The sequence below is a fragment of the Electrophorus electricus genome, chromosome 14, assembly GCF_041902795.1.
Source record: "Electrophorus electricus isolate QZ-2024a chromosome 14, ASM4190279v1, whole genome shotgun sequence".
Taxonomy (NCBI): Eukaryota; Metazoa; Chordata; class Actinopteri; order Gymnotiformes; family Gymnotidae; genus Electrophorus; species Electrophorus electricus.
The window spans coordinates 17,278,902-17,298,895 of NC_137510.1; the positions used below are offsets into that span (position 1 = coordinate 17,278,902).

A 19,994-nucleotide genomic window follows, 5' to 3' on the forward strand; every position below is an offset into this window, starting at 1 on the left:
TGCTCGCTCCCTCTCTATCTTACTCTCTCTTACTCTCTCTCTCTTTCTGTCTTTTTCCTTGAATCTTAAGTAGTTTCCTCTTTGCCCCTCGTGCTGCCTGCACGGGTGACAGGAATGATGGGAGATGTTTTCATACCTTCTTGTGAGTGTGCATGCGTGCATGCGTGCAGGCGTGTGTAGGGTCATTGGAGCATGAGCAGCATGTTGTGTCCTCAGCCGTGGCTGGGGGCAGAGCTGCTGGCTGATACAGGTCTGCCACTGTGGCCTCTACCATCTCTCCCGCCTGCGGTGAGATAAGCCTGCCAGGGCTTTGGCCCTGATTAGCAGTCTGTAATGTCCCCTCCATGAACAAGGGCATAGGGAGAGTGGAGGTCAAGCAACTAGGTGGTGGGGGGGATTAGTATTCACAAACTCCCAGTGCATCCTAAATATTTTATTACTTCCAGCTGTTTGATGTTAAGGAGACTCACTACAGGCGTTACCACTGCGTACGCATACACACACACACACACACACACACACACACACACACACACACACACACACACACACACACACACACACAACACACACACACACACAAATATCTGCATATTATTCATGGAATGCACATCAGTGCTTCACCACATGGGTCTACATCTTAGTTCTACTGTCTTGTGTATGTGTCCATTTTATCATACACTTCCCACCAGTACATTCCCTCACCACTCCCTCCCATCTCTCATTGCCCTCCTCTATTTCCAACCAATCAGGTTGCAGGTAATGAGAGACTTTATATTTAAAGACAAAGTGACACACCAGACTAAGGGAGAATATCACTTGTGTCTGTATGTTGGTCAGACTGTCTGTCTGACTGTCGTGATCAGCTAGCATGTCCTGATCAATAGAAATGTGTCTCTTACTGTACAGTCGATTCTCTCACTACCCTATTAATGCCTCTAGGCCATGAGGGGCTTCAGTAATTACATTTGAATGAAAAATGGCTGCAGTGGTTTTCTTATAGCATACAGCTCGACATCATTATTCAGATGTTGATAAATGGTCATATTGATCTTTTACAAAGCATCTTGAAATTCCATTGAATAAGAGACCATTTTGTTGGGTATATAATACATGGGTATATAATACATATTGACAAACCTTCATACAAATCACTTTCTCTTAAAAAATATTATCAAGAGAACCACGTGAAAACTATTCCCAGCATCTCTGGTCTGGTGATGTAATAAATGGTGAATAATTTGCCATACCCAAATATGACTCAATAATAAGCCAACAAAATTAATGAGAAGTGCTTTACAATCTACTTTTTTAATAGCTGGCCAAAGTTTCATAACAATTTTATTTGATTATCTAGAGATAAGCCAGCACCATCCAACACAAAACACAAAATGTGTATGGCCGATCTCTCTTCCTCCCTATTAATTGTAGTAACACTGCAAAACTATGACGAGTCATATAAATGATTTTCTTTGCCACTTCACTGTCACAAATTTTTTGCCATTCCTTTTATCTCCTCCATTTGTTTATTTATTTATTATTTTGTTTATTTATTTATTTTCATTAAGCACTATTCTTTTGCGGGGTATTACTGAATTAAGATAACAAGGATGTACAGTATTGAAATGAGCCAGCGAAGTGTCACTGAGTGACAGATTTGCTATAAAACAGAAAGAAAGAAAAATAGAGGACGTGAGAAAAAGAGTGCGATCATGAAATGACTGTGCAGTGTTTGTGGATCCAGGCTGATGGGACTGTTTTGACTATGTCTGTCTGTCTCTCTCAACTCTCTCTCTCTCTCTCTCTCTCTCTCTCTCTCTCTCTCTCTCTCTCTCTCTCACTCTCTCTGTCTGTCTGTCTCTCTCCTGCCCCCCAGTCCTTTATATTTCAGAAGCTTTATGAGGCACTGGATGAACTGGCTAGCCTGAGAGAGGGACAGTACAGGGCATGAAGATGCTAGCTGTTTGAAGGCATGCTGGACATACTTATTGGCTGCTAGGTCCAACAGTGTTATTAATAACAGTGATAGACTGGACTACTTTCTCTCTCTCTCTCTCTCTCTCTCTCTCTCTCTCTCTCTCTCTCTCTCACACACACACACACACACACACACATCCCATTCTCATGGATGTACAGAATCTTTTAAGAAGAAGCAATGTATTTTATTTCAAGTATTGCTTTATATGCAGTTAAGGCAGTAGTATTTTTTTGGTATGACAAAAATTATATGTATATAAAACAAGACAGACAATTATATAGATAAAGCAAAACAGAGAGTGGGAGAGAGAGAGAAAATGTTAGATAAAATAAGACATAAACCAGCTCATACAAAACTCACATGTAATCAAGATTATGTAAACCCACGAAACAAGACAAACACTGATCAATACACCAAAATACACCTAGCAAACTGTGTGTGTGTGTGTGTGTGTGTGTGTGTGTGTGTGTGTGTGTGTGTGTGTGTGTGTGTGTGTGTGTGTGACCTTACAAATGTGGAAATAAAATGCTTGTGAGATATGTGTGAGTGTGAAGTTAGGAATATTCTTGGTAGGGCAAACTCTAGGAGACAAAACACTAATTGTGTATTAGTTCAATTCACTTGTGTTCAGCTATGGAGTGGGTTGTTACCATTAGGGTTAGGGTCAGTGTAACAATGCTTTGGGCTTGGTGTCACTCTAGGTCTACAACTGTGTTTAAGATTTAGGATTAGACTAGCTACATTATATTTAGGTCAGTGTCTTCACAAGCACAGTTGTGCAAAGTAATTTGGTGTGTGTGTGTGTGTGTGTGTGTGTGTGGTGTGCCTCTCTAGCAGGACCCCAGATCAAAACTATGCCCCCCTTCACCCCCATCCCTGTGCTCTCTCCACCCCCTCTCTCATTAAAAACTGCAGGCTCTAGCTTCTAATTAAATCCCACTTGAAAAGTCTTAAAAGTCAGCCTCAGATTGATTCAATTTGCATTTCTGAATAGGGTACATTGCCTAAAAGAATTAGTACATTGGTTGGGGGAAAAAAAAGACTCTTTCCATACTATGCCATAGTAACTTGTAAGACAACATGCAGATGAAATAAACACACACACACACACACACACAATCACTCACACACACACACACACACACACACACACACACACACACACACATGTACTTGTCTCTTGCCAGTAATAGAGATCTGGCTGGCTAGGGCAGGTCTATGAGGCAGAGTGCTTTGCAGAGAACAGTGACAAAAGGGAGAGTGCACTGAGATCCATGGTGCTCTTTCAACAGTTCTAACAGCACAAGCAGGCAGGGATCTCCCATGCCCTAGAGGAGACAGCACTAATACAGCCTTCAATTCTCTGCATGACTAAATCTGTTTCAGCTGCACTGAAAGAGTCATAGTCCAGTAAGTAATGGAAAGTAACGAAGTATCTCTTGCTTTGGTTCTGTACTCCAGTATGCTGGATGTGAAATCAAATTTTGCATATAAAGTTTAAGTTCAAAGTTCTAGCCTAAATTATAAACAAACAATACAGGAAATGTAGCCCTTTTACACACATGCTTCCATTTCAGAAGACTTGTAATAAGATTTAGGACTTACAAGTACACTGCAGTCAATGGCTACTTGACATCTGCGTCCCACAGACGTCCCCAGGCACTGAATGTATTTTCTGGTGACACTCTGCCAGGGCCCAGCTCTGTGCAGTGGTGTTTAGGTCAGGTGACTGACTGAGACAATCAAGAACAAGAACTCTTTTCTGCCCTGAACAACTACAAAACTGCTTTAGGTCACATGCTTCAGGTCATTGGCCTGTTGCACAAATAAGTACTGTCCATCGAAGTTCGAGATTATGAGCTGAGAAGTTAAGATGCTATTCAATTTATGAGCTCACCTTCAATAGTAGTGACATCATCAGTAAAGGCAAGCAAGCACATGGTGCATCACAGAGGAGGCAGAATGCAATATGTCTTTCTTTTGTCTTCACACCTTCCTTGTTCTATCACTCAGATGCAGGTTAATCTTCAGCTCATCTGTTCATTAGACTTTGTAACCTGGCCTTTTTGATTATGAGGTTTTCCAGTGGTTTGCAAAATCCTCTGAGGTTACTAGTATATTCTTTGCTTTATGATAATCTTTGACACATCTATGCCTACTTCCAAGAGTGTCATCAGATTGTTCAACAAGGGATCTTTTCCATGTCTCCACATCAGTAATCCTCTCTTCTATGGCCAAGTTGTTTGCTACTGCTTTTGCAAATCACACCAGAGTGTTTCTAAACAATGCTGCAAACAGCTGTTTTTTCCTGACTGCAAATGTTTTTAAACAATGCTACAAAGAGCTGGTTATTCCTGAGTTATTTATTCTTAATGTTCAGTTATGTCACAATGGCACTCTGTTGGTCCTCATGTCAAGAGATAACAGCATCAGTAGATGCAAATTCTACATCTAAGATCAACAGTAAACATATGGTTCTGGTATGCTCTGGTATGCTCTCTTGTGAACTAACAATGCACTCATATGCAGATGGCCAAGAAACAACTGTTCTCATGGTCTGAAATGAGGGTCTGCGAGTAAAGCAAAAATAAATTCTATAGCTATATGATTCAGTTTATATACTGTTAATTTCAATACCCTAAACTTATATCTGACATATTGCACTACAAACCCACATTCGTTGTTCCATTTTGAATCAAATGTACATAACCAAAGCAACTGAAACTTTGTCATTGTCCAATTACTAACACAGTGCCCTTGAACAACACTGAAGGGAAGGACGCTCTGAAGACACAATTACATGAGAAGAGTGACTTGTAGTAAGTTTGCACTGCCTCAGTCAGGGGGATTTGGGAACTGTTTGTTTCGGTGTAAGTGATCATAGGTAATTTTCTGGTTTCTCATAAAAGGATGTCTAATTGCAGTAATGCCATCTTTAACTCAGTGTGTTGACTCAGAGTGGCCATTCTGACGTTTATTGTAATCTGTTTTTTTTTTCCATGGTAGACCTGTTAGGATGTCTTTGCCCACTCTGTATGAGTTGTGGTATTAAAAGAATCCTGCCTGAGCCCTGCCTGAGAAAGCAATACTGACCCCTGCTGTTGAAAATACACTGCATAAATATTTACCTGTTGTCTTTACCTTTTATCCTATTATGCAGTGTTCTTTATGATACATGATTTTCCAAATATGAAATTAAATTATGATCTATAAATGCAGTGCTAAAGAAAGCAGGCTGGTGTTATTGGGCAGTATTTGGAGATACCAAGAGGGGATGAACTGGCATGCTATCCTATATGCATATCACCCTATATCAGTATCCTCTACTTCAAGTGTTATTGCCCTCAAAATCAATGGTGATATACAAATAATAAGAGAGGCAATTTTGGTATGAGATAAACAAGGTCTCACCAAAATGGTCATACCAAAATCTAGTTGTAAAGCAAAACTTAAATTTACAAAGTAAACATAAAACACCAAGAAAGTTAAAAATATTACTCTGCATCTTCTCTGTGTGTATGTCTGTGTGTGTGTGTGTGTGTGTGGGGGGGGGTGCTTGAGCATATCTGCACGTGTGTGCATGTGTGCATATGTGCATGCATGTGTACATCCACATGTGTGTGTGCAAGTGTGTGAGTGTGTGTTGCCTGTTAATGACACCGAGTGATTTCTACTGGACTTTGCCCTGGTTGATGCAATGGAGCTTGACAGGCGTGAAGCAGCTCAAATCAGGCGAGCAGGCAGCTGCAATTAACCCCTTTCACTGTGTGAGTTCACTCTACATTGATCTGCTGGGAGAATGACTGGAATGAATACAATTTAAGGGTTGCTTTGTACCGGCTAAAAGGGAGCTTTTCAGTAACCTCTAAGTACTGGCTGTAGGATACTTTACAGCAGGCCAATGCTATGATTTTAGGTTATAGTAAATGGTGACTAGTAGATTCTGTAGGTAGAGACTTATAGATTTGCTGTTGTGCAAGCTTATCGCAGTTGAGGTGGTGGGCTTGAACATTTTCAGAGAAGAGGCTTGTATTTCCATATGTTGGACAGGTTATGGCGTGCACGCTATATTGGTCCTAGGAACAAATCTTCTAGTCAAGACTATTTTAATTCTGTGATATTTGAAGTCTGTAAAATACTGCGTAGGAGCCTTTATTTCACCTTTTTGTATACTAAACATTTCTCATTGAAAATGCCGCTGTTGGAGCTCATCAAGCCTTATTAATGCCGCGAATATATCTAGTCTATTCTGCAATGGTCAAGTAGGTGGCAACCTGTGGCACCATCGACTTGTCCAGTAGATGGCAATAAGCATCACTTCGACTTGGCAAAATCATAGAAGAAGACGACGACGAAGGAGCGTTGATAAGGCGTTGAAAATAGCGACTTCTCGGATAAAAACAAGTCGTTGGTAGTCATGAGTTGTTTGTGGATGGGCAATGTAAGTGCTTTATGTATGAAATTGTAATAAAATGTGTTAACTGGCTAAAGGCCAGAACAGTCTCCTTTTGTTAATTGTTTGATGTTCAATATTGATTACTCCCTAGCAAGCTAGCTAGCTGCAGACATCAGTTTCTGGTCATCTCGATCTAGTTAGCTGTTGTGTAACTAACCTAGCTAACGCTAGGTCGGCTAAGGTTACTTGTGTTGTACTGAATATGATGCTCATTCTCTGCGAATAAACTAAATGAAAGTCGTGTTTTATTAGACCATTTAAAGATGGCACGATATCTAGTTAGGGACTAAACTAGCCAGATAAGTAGGCTAATTAACGTTGCGTTACAGTGTTAACCGGAGCCATTGACCAAGTCCCGTTATCTTTCTGTAAACAAACCATTTATAAATGACCATCTTCAAAGATTAATTAATGTATATACGATTTTCTATGCAACTGTCTTAATATACCTTACAGTTTTTAACAGCGAAATTTGATTTTTTCTTGCTAGCTATCTAGTCTAAGGAATAACCACGGGAATAAGAGGGGTATGACCAATGCTAGCTAGCTAACGTGCTGCATAGCTAGTTAGATGATCATCACTGTCATCTTATCTTGTTATTTTTTCTGTTGTAAGCTTGAGCCCTACATGGATGAAAAATTCGTTTCCCGGGCTTTTGCTACAATGGGAGAACTAGTGGTTAGTGTAAGAATTATTCGCAACAAAATGAACTGGTAAGCTTACAATCCACCAACACTACCTAGATAGCTATATAACTGAGGATTATGGAAACTCATAATTCAAATGAACCGTTCTGAGTGAGACATTGTTAACACTGTTATCTTGTTGGTGACTGCATTGTAGGGGTGCTGCTGGTTACTGCTTTGTGGAGCTAGCAGATGAAGCTACAGCAGAGAGATGTCTTAGAAAAGTCAATGGGAAACCTGTCCCAGGAGCTATGCCTGTAACTTAATCCCTTATATTTTAGCTATTAGCAACCTTCATGTTTCCAGATGTGCTTCTTCTGATCTGAAATACTGCTGCTGGCCTCCTTAGACCTAATCATATAGTAGTGGATTGTTGTTTCGTGTTGGAAATTCATCTAATTTTGAGTCTCATATGTTTCATTTTTCTTCTTTTCTTAGCCCAAGAGATTCAAGCTAAATAGAGCAAATTATGGGAAGCAAGGAGATTACAGGTGGGCATACCTTTTTAAAATACATACTAAATGGTATTTGACTGCTTAGGTATATTGTGCATTCTCAAAATGTTAATAATTGGATGATTGTTACTGTGACATAAACAACCACACACTGCTGCTATATTACCAGCACATTTGGTGGTTGTTGTGCAAAAGTGGAAATTCATTATATTTCTAATTACTAATGAAGAATATTGACATGGACTGCTGTGTAGTTCCTGACTCCACATGAACTGTTCATTCAGATTTCTGTGAAAAAAAACAACATGGAAATCACGTCTTTCCTCCTTGGTACATGGACTTAATGTGCCTTTTTTTTTTTTTTTTTGTAATAAAATGTTTTCTTTTACAGGCGCAAAACATGATTTGCCTTACAAGTGCAGTATCAGTGTGTTTTTGTAAACTGGACTATTAGTGTGTAGTCACTGTTACATAGTGGATTGAATGTTATTGTCTGAGAAAAAAGTGGGTACTCTGACAACAGGTGCTATCAGCCGTACCCATATGACCACAGCCAGTACTATCAGCAGTACACTGACTACTACTCAGATTGGGGATATGATCAGAATGCAAGCAGCTATGGTGGCTACCAGTACAATTCATATGACTACAGTAACCAGGTATGTTCTGTCATCTAAGATCACCTCAAAGTAGGTGTACGCAAATAAATGTTAATTTATTCTATAGTCAAAAATTACAGCTATATTTCTGCATTCACATAGTAATGTACTGTTTTGTGTATGTCTGTACGTGTTGCCGATTGGTGATTTTCAACATGTCAGCCTTATGAAGTTGCAAGTGAAGATGGTGGACTTGAAGGTAAATGTTCTTCATTACCAGTTGATCTCCATAAGACGATAACAATGTGTGCCATTGTCATGTTCTGCCTGATACCCCATGTTTATGAGATCTGACCCTTCTCCAGACCCCACTGTTGACCTGGACGTGGTGGAAGCAAACAAACAATTCATGGAAGACAGTGAGGAGCTCTACGACGCCCTAATAGAATGCCACTGGCCTGCTTTAGATTTCCCTGACGCTCCTGAATAGGATAGTAGACTAAAGGTCCTATAATGGGTCTGAAGATTAATGTGCTGCATCTCTTCACCTCTGTGATGGTGTCAGAAGGAATATGTCTTGTGTGGTGTGCTCCAGATCCCTTGTACACAGAATACACAGGCTAATACAGAGTGCAAACATCAGATGCCTGAAACACAAGGAGCTATTTTTTGTGGAGTTCATGAAATGCTGTGACCCACACAAAATGTTTGGTTTGCATTTTTATAAGTGGGCAAGATGCACAAATACCAGAGTAAATTATTTTAACTAATTGAAATTATCTGAGGTGTGTAGAAGTAACTTTCCGTGTTTTTTTTCTTCATCTGGTGTGCAGTGTTTTCATTATGTAACTCGGAATTCAGACTTCCAAATTTCAGTAAGATGAGTTATTTAATTTTATTTTTGTAGTAAAATTTATGTATCACATAAATGAGAGTGCTGCGTTTGCCCCATATGTTTTTTATTTATTATCAGTATTGAGGTTTAGCATCCTCCAAGTTTTTCATGTTTTTTAGCAATAAATCATTACTAGTGTTCATGCAGTCCAAAGCTTGGATGCACAAGGAAAGAAAAATATGACAATGAAACAACAAATAATATGTACATTTGGTGAGACTCTTCACAGTAAAATAATTCGCGGGGGGGAAGATGGGGGTCTTACTGCCAGTGGAGGGAATTAAGACACAGATTAGACCGATTTTACCAGAGCACAACTGGTGAGTTTTGAAGCATTGTTACTTAAAATTATCCTTCCATCTATGCTCTGTACTTGTGTGAGTTAGGAACACAATACACAACAGGCTAATACTGAACCCCTAATACCTACCCACTCACTTAAAAAATACAATATAGCAGCTAGGCCTATACTTTGAGCTGGTTGGATCATAATATTTTTAAGTCGAGAATATATGGAATTGTATGTCTACTTTTTTGATATAAAGATAAGATAATTTATGTTGCCATTCATTCATTGTGTGTTCTTGCACAGAACAAAACCTGTCTGGAAAAAAAAGTAACATTTAGGTTCTGAGTTTCCGAGGCTTTTTAAAAATTCATCCACTTACATAATCTTTATCTAATATTTTAATTAAGGCTTAATGAAAGTACAAAAAAGGCAGACATTTGGCAAGTTCAAATACTAGGAAAGTGCAAGTTTTGCTTATTTGTAGTGCAAATGCAGTATATGGTACCAAGTAAGGTGTGCCTCTAGGGGCTGAGAGTTGTCTATGCTTTCCCCGTTAGGCGTGTTTTATATGAGAGGGCCCCACTGTATCACATATATTAGAATCCCGTGGAAGTCATGGGACAGGCACGATGCCTTTCACGTCGCCAACAGCCTTTTTGCCTATGCTGTTTTCGGTTAGTTCTTCACAGCTCACATAAACTGAATCATATGTTAAAACAACTCATGCTCTTCTTTTTTTCTTTACGATCAGGAGTTTTATTTATGAATTAGGATACTTAAGACCTGTTATATGCCAATCTGTCTTTCAAATTGTAAGGTATTTTCAGAAGCGACGGGGATGGGGGTCACGACACAAACGCCAATCGTCCTCTTGGCTTGCTAGCCATTTCAGCTGATTTAAAACACGCCGTGTAGCCTAAACGTGAGCAGAGTGACGTGTATGGGCTGGGTCTCCACAACATCAGTGCCTAAGTCCACGGAGAGGACCGCGCTGCACCAACACATCAAAAGTAAGCGATTTATTATCACTTGCCTGGCTAAAGCGTTGAAAAGCGTAGCTGCATGGTTTTATTTTTGGTTTAAGCGTTCAAAAATTGCTGTTAGCTGGTAACATGAACTGGATGTAAACATTAATAGCCTTTGCGTTCTGCACATGACGATTTGTGTAGAACGGATGTCTCCAGAATAGACACACCGTCTGATTTAGTACTCGTAATACGCAGAACAATTTACCCCATGAATAGTCAGCTGTTTTTACGTGGACCAAAATATCCGTCTTATTCTTTAACACCAGACACATTCCACACCTCATTATAATACATTGCATTTATATAGCCTAAGTAGGCTACAATTACGTTACATTGGCAATTACGTTAGTTTCAACAGGCCTAATAAAGAAAACTGTGGTTTTGTATGCTTAGTGCAGCCATATATAACTCTTATATATATATATATATATATATATATATATATATATATATATATATATATATATATATATATATATGTTATCTATCTATCAATCTCTCTCTCTCTATATATATATATATATAGAGAGAGAGAGAGAGAGAGAGAGAGAGATAGATAGATAGATAGATAGATAGATAGATAGATAGATAGATAGATAGATAGATAGATAGATAGATAGATAGATAGATAGATAGATAGATAGATAGATATGCAAAACGGAGGGATGGAATTAAGAGGTAGGGGCAACGGGTCAAATGAGATTGGAGATCCCATTTGGATATTGCCCCTACCTCTTAATTCCATCCCTCCGTTTTGCGCGTTCACGTTTGCGCGTTTTCAGGATGTCTTGCGAATCACCGGCAAGATGGTTGTGCACGTGACCAAATAAATCCACAACAGTTCTACTGTATAAAGGTCCTTTTCTTCATATCAAGCAACAACAAAAAAATCGCTATAGGCTAGCTAGCTAACATTACATGATTATTGCTGATTTGGCATTCCCACATTTTGTCATATTTTCATGTCGCATACCCACACTGAAGGCATATAATTAATCTCTATTTCAGAATGTAACTAACACTATTTTAGCTAGTCCAGCAGCGAGGTTGCTGAACTTTACCTCTGATCTGATATGAATGTAGACTGGCAGGGTTGCCTATACAGCACAGCTATTCGCCAGATAATGAAGTGTTATTTATTATTTAGTAATCGATTGATACCTGAAATTGAAGTGAATGATATAGTGCACGCAAGAGAGATCACCACGGCTAAAGACAGCATATTTGCTAGAAATGTCTGTCAAAAACTTGTTAAGTGTGTACATTTACTTAAGGGTCAATACGACTACTGATGACGTGTCAGGTTCTTGAAGGGTTCTTACACTACCCCTTGTAACTCAGTTCTAGGGGGCAAGGGGACCCCTGAAAACAAGGGGCAGGGATAAAAAGAAATGGCACTGGGCCTAAATGGCACCCTATTTTATCAGCCTGGTAGTTATTACATCGTAATTATTATGCTTTTGTTCCACAGGGCTTCACCGTGTAGTTTTGTCAGGTGCAGACAATGTCTTACGGAAGGGTGGATGTCTACCGCTCGCAACCGCGAGACTTCAGCAACCTAATTCAGACATGCAGCTCAAATATTCAGAAAATAACACAGAACAGTAAGTCACCCCGGAAGCACTAGTGCTGAAGGTCTTTTAATGCTTTCCTCTACATCAAAGAGCAGGCCTATAATTAGATCGTTATTAGGCTTTGAATCCATGCTCCATGTTAGGGACCCCCAAGGATAGTAAAATACATACCATTTGTTTCAGGAAGCATATCTGTTGATGTTAAAGATTTACAGTTATACTCAGCATGACAAATTCAAATTGAAGCAATACAATTATGCCCAAAGACTTTTTTTTCTCAAAGAATGAAGTGTACCAGTGAAGTCAGTAAACTGAAGAGATCATTATTTTTACACAATTTAAGGACACTTCTAATGATTGTGACTCAATCCGAACACTTGATTTGATGTATCTTGATTTGAGCACTCTCTTTATATTGACTGTATTGCTCTCTTGTCCAATTTTTTAGCTGGCCAAATCAAAACCATGCTGTTCCAACTAAGTAGCAGACCAGACACACTTGAACTTCAAGATAGACTGTGAGTCAAACCTGTCTTCACTACTAGCACAGTCATTCATCCATAATCCAGTTTATGTAAAGGAAACGACTCCTCAGCCTATCCCCCAGGACGTATACTGTCTGAAAAAGACAAACTTTTGAAAGCATGTCCCACTTATTATTTCCAGTGAGCAATGCATCATAGAAATTGGGAATGAATTTCCCATGGGATACATATACTAAGACTTTAAAAGTGTGTAATTATAGTAATTCCCTTATATCACATATATACCACTGTTCTGGACAATGATGTACATATTATTTAAGACTAGATACTAACAAGTAGAAATATAGCATAGACTTAGATCTCTTCTGCTTTGGTTTGTTTTCTTCCAAGTTCCACTTCTTCATGATTCTCTGATTTGCTGATCAAACTGTTGTGGGAAACAGTGAAGATAATTATGAGCATGTTCTATTGATTGGTTATTAAACCTGACCTTTATCGGTGTTTGTGTGTGGGGTTCAGTCAGCAGATGCAGCATTACACAAACCAGCTGGCTAAAGAGACCAACAAGCACCTGAAAGAGCTGGGCTCTTTACCTCAGCCTCAGTCTCCATCAGAGCAGGTGAATTCATTTATTTGATTTAGCCCAGAGCACACCACAGCTGAATCAAGATCAGTTAAATACACATTGATTCTCCACACAGCGGCAGCAGAGGATCCAGAGGGACCGGCTGATGAATGACTTCTCAGCAGCCCTTAACAACTTTCAGGTGGTCCAGCGTCGAGCAGCTGAGAGGGAGAGGGAGTCAGTGGCAAGGGTCCGCGCTGGCTCCCGCCTACCGGTACGTCAGGGTGGAACACACCTCTATACAACTGTGGTTTGAAATTTGATTCCAAATGTAATGATAAGGACAGAATGCAATTGTCTTTTGGATAATTTCCCTCTCTCACTCTCTCTCTCTCTCTCTCATGTAGGTTGAAGAGGGCAATCAAAATGATCAACTTGTGACATTCGAAAAGTAGGTGAACCTCTAATAACATTAGTGTAAATTTTGAATAATCACTGCTTTGAATTTTGAGAATGTTGCCTGTACTACAATGGGAATATCAATTCAACAAGGAATACAGTATCATTAACCATAATAAGGAGAGAGTAATGCACACAAAAGTTGCAGTCAGGTGAAAGCATTGGATAACACTGGCCAATGGTTGCTTTGAGTGTCCAGGAATGAAGACTGGAAGCAGAGGCAGAGTCATACAGAAGAGGAACCTATCACACAGGAAGACCTGGAGATGATCAAGGAGAGAGAGACAAACATCCGGCAGCTGGAGGTGAAGTCTCACTAACTGCACTGGGAGCATAGCCCTGCATACTAAATCATTCATCACTTAAGTAGCATTGTTCATTTCATTCCAGTTCAGTATTGTTAGTTCTGATTCTACTGAGTAGTCTAGTTCTGTTTTGTGCTATATTATAACCCAGGGTCAAGTTGCATTCTGCTTCAGCATAATTAACTGAAACATTATCAAAATGGCAAGTCAAAATTGCATCTCTGTCTAAATGATATGTATTTGTTTTCTGTTTTTTTGTGCCAGTAGAACGTTTTGCCAAAAATCAGTTCTAATGTAATTTCTTCTAATTGCAGTCAGATATCATGGATGTGAACCAGATCTTCAAGGACTTGGCAGTAATGATTCATGATCAGGGTGACATGATAGGTGGGCATGGCTGTGAATTGTGCATCCTTTCCTTTAATTAGAGGAACATTTCCTGCTTGTTTTGGTCACATGTTGACTCGTAGCTTGTAGCTTGAACAGTGCCCGAGGTTTTTAAACTGAACATGTGCTGCGCATGTCCGAACAGACAGCATCGAGGCAAACGTGGAGAACGCTGAGGTGAATGTGGAGCATGGCACTGAGCATCTGCAGCGTGCAGCTTACTACCAGGTACAGCAGTGAATGCAGCATTGCTTTAACATGCTAAGCTCACCTAGGACAGTCTTACACTCTCAGAGTATGATGTTTTTCAGCAGTGCTGTGTTGTCTCTTTGCCCATTACAGAGAAAATCACGCAAGAGGATGTGTGTTCTGGCTTTAGTGCTGTCCCTGGTGCTGACCATCTTCGCCATCATTATTTGGCAAGCTATCAAATGAGGTGATGTCACACATTGATTTAGTGGTTATTTGGTGTTATTCAGTTTTGAGTGAGTGGAGCTACTTGAGTGAGCTGGTTGCTGAGTATCTTGGTGTGTGTGTATGTGTGTATGCGTATGCTAAAGCCACTGTTTAGCAAAGAAGAAAAGGCTGCAGAGCGCCACCTCTTTCTAAAACCACACCACATTAACAAAAAAGGATCCTAATTAGTGGAGTCAGTTGCTTCTCTGCAGGCTTTGTCCCAAAAAGCCATAGACACTAGGCCCTGATAAGATCTAATTAAATAGCCTCATCTAGAACATGTTTATCCATGCAGGATAAAATGAACTAAATCTTCAAAGCACCTTGCATGCCCAGTGTACTTTTTTCAAGTTGTATCCTAGGAATGCAAGTTGAGGATTGTCAAGTTCCCAGGAGTGTATAGTTTCCCCATTTCAGGGGACCATAAATAAACAAAAGTTCGCTGCTTAGTTGTTTTTGGCTAACTGTGTATGTGGGGATCATTATCTCATACACAATAGTTAGCAAAAGGTCTAGAGTTGATTCTAGATGTGACATTGAAAACTGGAATCTGATGCTATTGTCTCTAACAATGAGAACCAAAGAAATCTTAGTGCCAGTAAAGCTAGTCATGATGACAAATCAAAATAAATGAATCCAAGAAACAAGAAACATATTATGGGCATTGATACATTCTTAAACAAAGCAAGAACATGTTTTTGAGTTTAGAGATACAACACAAACTTGGTAAACTACAGAAGACCACAGTAGTGGATGACTGATGAATAGATTGAGGTCTAGGCGAGAAGTTGTCAAAAATTACTTGAATTCTGATGGTTCGAGGGTTTGAGGGCATAATGCCAACTGCTGGTAAGTTTCCATATTAGAAAAGCCAACATACAGTTTGCTAGATAGTACATAAAATATCCTTTAGTGTTCTAGGACAAATCTTTATGGACAAGAAATGAAGACTATCCTGTAAAAGTGAGTAAAACTACATAAAGCTCAACACTTCAGCTGTGGCATGGGCATGTAAATCTGCAAGTGGACGTGGCTCACTTGTCTTCATGGATGATGGGACTGCTGACAGCAGCAGGTTGAATTCTGGAATTGTGAAGTGTACTGAGGCATCTTAACTGCTTAGATCCACTTAAATGCCTCTAAACTCAGTAGCTTGCATTTCACCTTACATAATGACCATGACCTGAAATGTACTACTAAAGCAACTGTGGAGATTTTTAGAGCCAAAAAGTTTAATGCGCTTGATTGGCCAAATAAGTATACAGTATACAGTTACTGAAGTCAATACTGAAAGACAAACACTCCCAAGGCAAGCAGGAACAGACAGGAGCTGTATTACTGCCATGGCAGGGGAAGATACCAAGTATCTGGAGATATTTCCTTTAAACAAAGTGTGACCAAGTAATAAAGATAACAGTTGCAATTAGAATTTATATATATATATATATATATATATATATATATATATATATATATATATATATATATATATATATATATAATTTAAAAAAAAAGTTTTTGTTACTTATGGTCTCTTGAAATGGTGTACAGTGTACAAAAAAAGGTCGTAATTCCAACATAGTTTATTTATATGGATGTAAATACACCCTAGATTAATCTGATATTCTGCCTATTTAATGCATAATTTAGATTCTAATAACCGGAATAACAAAAAATATATATTACAGATGTTAATTGCACTAAAACCATTATTGCACATATTGCATATTTAATTGCTAAGACTTACTTATGTCTTAGCAATTACTGTCTCTGTTATAGAGTATATTCTACAGTGGAACTTGAAAGTTCAAAATTTCTCAAACAAATGTATGTGAAAACTGCTGGCATCTATGGCCAGTGAAAGTCTAGAACAGCATTTAACAAGATGCTATGTGTGATATTTCTGTCAATACCTGTTTCTTTTTTTGTTTGTTTGTTTGCTTATGTGGCATGACGTTCACCCATGGACTTTCACTGCTGCTTATCACTCCACTGCACAAACTTGATTTTATTTTTTGTGAACTGTTTATTATTGTAACATTAGAAAAGTTATGTTAATGGTTGTTTTGTCTTATTTTATTGATGCAATATTTGATTAACTGTTGTTCTATTAGTCTTTAACATTAGAATGCACTCAACACCTCAGTTAAATCTAATTTAAGTTTTAGTTAGGAAGTAAATTACTGTTTAATTTTAGTTCAGTAGATCACTTGCATTAGTAGACAGACTAAAGTTTTTTCTATAGGTTAGCTAGTATGGAGAACTCCTACTGTGTCCATGAAAAGGAAGCTCTATTGCTCTTTTCTGTTCCAGTCGGGAATATTTATTTAAAACAAATGTGCTAAAATTTGTTTCAAAAAATAAAAGAAATTGTGTGTATAAAATAACCTAAATACTAAGGATGAATTTGTTTTTTGTACCACATATTACATAATATAGTCTATTAGACAAAGGTGCGTGTTATGGAAGTTCTTTTTTTTACCCACTAGATGGCACTCAATGTACAGAAATAAAACACGATTTTCGTTTCGTTCTTCTAAGATTTACATAAGGTGTGAATATAGGCAAGGAATTCTCGAGGTAATAAATACTCAACGTATCACCTGTAGGTATTACTGACCTTAACTCAGATTAATTGTGGGTTTGCTTGGGACTCAGACCTGGACCTCCATTATCCTGATTTCTCCATGGAGATTCTTTTGTTCTAACAGGTGTCCTTGACTTTGTACAGCACCAGTTTACACAGTTCCCATTTGGGTTGGTATAAATGTAGGTCTTTGTTGAGAGAAGCATAATGGGGTCGAAATCTGCCTCAAGTGAAACAACTATTCTGCTTGTGGTTGTTTGATTTTTTTCCACTGCAGATATTATTGTATTCATAATGCCATTTATGCAATTTTTCAACAGATACACTGAAATGTGTTGAAAGGTATAGATGATATTTTGTCAATCTCCCCTGAGAAGTGAATCTATAACATCTACAAAAATGTGTGTCAGTATTGCATTTCTTTTGTCTACTCTCAGACAATTTAATTCATTGAAGATTGCTTTCCAGCTCTTTATGCTGATTTTGACTGTATTCTGTATTTTTATATTCCCAGAATGAATACAACATTATACATAACACTAAAGTATGAAAATTATATTATTGTTATATCACATAATTTCTCTACTCCAATACTCCATTAAGTTATATTCTGATGTCTATAGCAATATGATAAAGTTATAATCTTGAGTGGCCTTGAGCATAGTCAAATCTGATTGGAACTGAATATGGAATGTATACTGGAGGCCTGCAATTCTGGTAAAATAATTGTCACGTTTACTTGCACTTGCACAAATTTTAATATGATTTTTTAATTAATTTCACTTTTCTGCCAACACTAAAACTGATATTGAAGAGGATGAGAGGTAAGAATTGCCGGCACTGCTGCAACTTGCAGAGTGTGGACTTCAGAGACTATTGTCGAAGTTTTCCCCTTGCACACAAGAACAGCCTTCCAGAATCATGAGTATGTGTTTAACAGTCCAAGTGTGCTGCTGTGGTGCTCCGAGAGATTCTCAAGGTGCTGTTGAGTGGCCCTTGGTCACGTCTGTGCGTCATGCGGGGTAGGATTCAGCAGGCACCTACCCCCGCTGTCCTTCACAAACCACAGGACTAACCCTCCTAATGTTTGGCTGTGCACATCTCTCGGGCCGTGCACAGGCAATAACAAAGAGCTTTAATGATGATTTGAGTGGATAGCCCCTTTCATTAATGCTTCACCAACCCTTCGTGAACCAAACGTCCAGCTCTTGAAGCCATATTTGTGGTAAGGGCTACAGAGTGTGTAGGTGTGGTGAGTGTTTAAATGCTCATTGCCGTAATGTAAATGAAATTGGTGAAATCACTTAGAAATATTGTTATTTCACTAAATAAGTAGTTGATTCTTTCATGCAAGTATCTCACAGAGAGTAAATGCTACACACTTATCTGGAAAAAATGTTATCAGTTGAGTGCTGTAATCTCTTGTTTAAACCAGCTTTGTTTCAGGTTTTTAAGTATATAAAATAACATCAGTATTTACATATTTACCCAATATTTACATTTTTTCACTAAAGAAGGGAAATTCAGTTTTCTGTGATAGGGGCCCTTTAGAAAATTTAAGATTTGTTTAATTGACAGTCCCATGTGGGTTCTGAAATGTCTGCCAAGTTCTTGCTTCACAGTAATTTTCCAGCTGTCAAACAGTATTAGACATTTAATAACAGGCTACCAATATCTAAGCAGCTAACCAGCTGTTAAAAAGAGTGATTGGAGCTAAGCAAGGATGTTATGTGAGTAAGATGTATGCTGACACTCAACATTGGTCCTATTATACTGCCAAAAATGTTTCCTTTTTCAGGCTATCTACTATCTAATGAGGTACCTGTGTAAGGTACTAAGGCAGTTGCATCCAAATTGGAATGCACATTAGTAAAGGTGCTTCAGTATGCAATTATTCCTGAATTTCTTTGGACTAAAAGATGTTGTTCATAATGGGCATTACAGTGTTGTGTGAGTGTAGAAAAAGACTCATGCCATCTTCATTCAAAACGAATACACTGTTTTTTTTAACAAGGGAAAAGATTAATCTAGCGGAGAAACTGGGAAAATAATAACACATCAAGAAGTATAAACAATCTATACACGCTGCCCAGACACTGGCTCCTCTCACACTGTAGAGCAACCCATTGTGCAGCTGTCGCAGCCTGTACAAACCACCTTAGCTCAGTTTTCCTCTCGCTTGGACCCATCCATGCACCATCTTGGGTGTGGTAGAATTCCTCACAGTGTTGAGCCTCGTGTCACTGCCTCAACAGAAATAGCAGAAGCAGTGCTCCTCTCAGCCACTTCCACTCTCCTCAGCATCTGCTCTCTTCACACAAAGCAGTAAGACGGGGCATGGATGTTATTATGCAGGTATCCAGCAGGTGTTGGATGGTGAAGCGACATTCCTGTAGTGCCATAATTGACCTCATTACAAAGTGGACAACATAGAGGCAATTGTGGAAATGATGGAATCCTGCCACAACAGTCATCAACTCTACTTGTCACAGTAGTTTAACTGTAACTTACTCAAGCAATGACTGTAGTAGGCTACACCCATATAAACATCACCATATCCCTGGGAAACACTTTCCCGGTTATTTCAAGTGGCCAAGCTCTCTCCATAACCTCCATCTCTTTGGGAGCATCTGCAGTAGCTACACAAAATGTCACTGTAGGGCTGTGGTCAGTGCCACTAGGTCCTCATGCAGCTCCAGCAGCAGATCCACCAGAGCCTGTAGTTCATACTCCTCCAGCGACAATTGCGTCAAGCTGACAGCTGCTGTTGAGCCATGATTCCAAGCAGC

General features: G+C 38.9%; 2 protein-coding genes across 3 annotated transcripts; both read left to right on the forward strand.

The window, feature by feature from the left end:
• The first annotated feature begins 6,296 nt into the window (after positions 1-6,296).
• Positions 6,297-9,208, forward strand: LOC113588156 (tRNA selenocysteine 1-associated protein 1). The gene is made up of 7 exons (XM_027027218.3): positions 6,297-6,419; positions 7,051-7,148; positions 7,279-7,378; positions 7,560-7,612; positions 8,100-8,235; positions 8,398-8,434; positions 8,541-9,208. Exons 1-7 carry the CDS (start codon positions 6,396-6,398, stop codon positions 8,663-8,665), a joined length of 573 nt encoding a protein of 190 aa, XP_026883019.1. The 5' UTR covers positions 6,297-6,395; the 3' UTR covers positions 8,666-9,208.
• Positions 9,209-9,781: 573 nt separating this feature from the next.
• On the forward strand, positions 9,782-17,148 carry stx12l (syntaxin 12, like). Of its 2 annotated transcripts, none has more exons than XM_027027217.3 (11): positions 9,782-10,369; positions 11,859-11,991; positions 12,410-12,479; positions 12,966-13,065; positions 13,148-13,285; positions 13,419-13,462; positions 13,670-13,775; positions 14,090-14,162; positions 14,308-14,390; positions 14,505-14,598; positions 16,663-17,148. In XM_027027217.3, the coding sequence occupies exons 2-10, from the start codon at positions 11,892-11,894 to the stop codon at positions 14,595-14,597; spliced, it is 807 nt and encodes a 268-aa protein (XP_026883018.2). In that variant the 5' UTR covers positions 9,782-10,369; positions 11,859-11,891; the 3' UTR covers position 14,598; positions 16,663-17,148. The 2 variants fall into 2 exon arrangements, with proteins under 2 accessions (XP_026883018.2, XP_081552836.1); XM_081696710.1 differs by having other exon boundaries at positions 9,782-10,033; positions 10,177-10,369; positions 14,505-17,148.
• Positions 17,149-19,994: the final 2,846 nt, after the last annotated feature.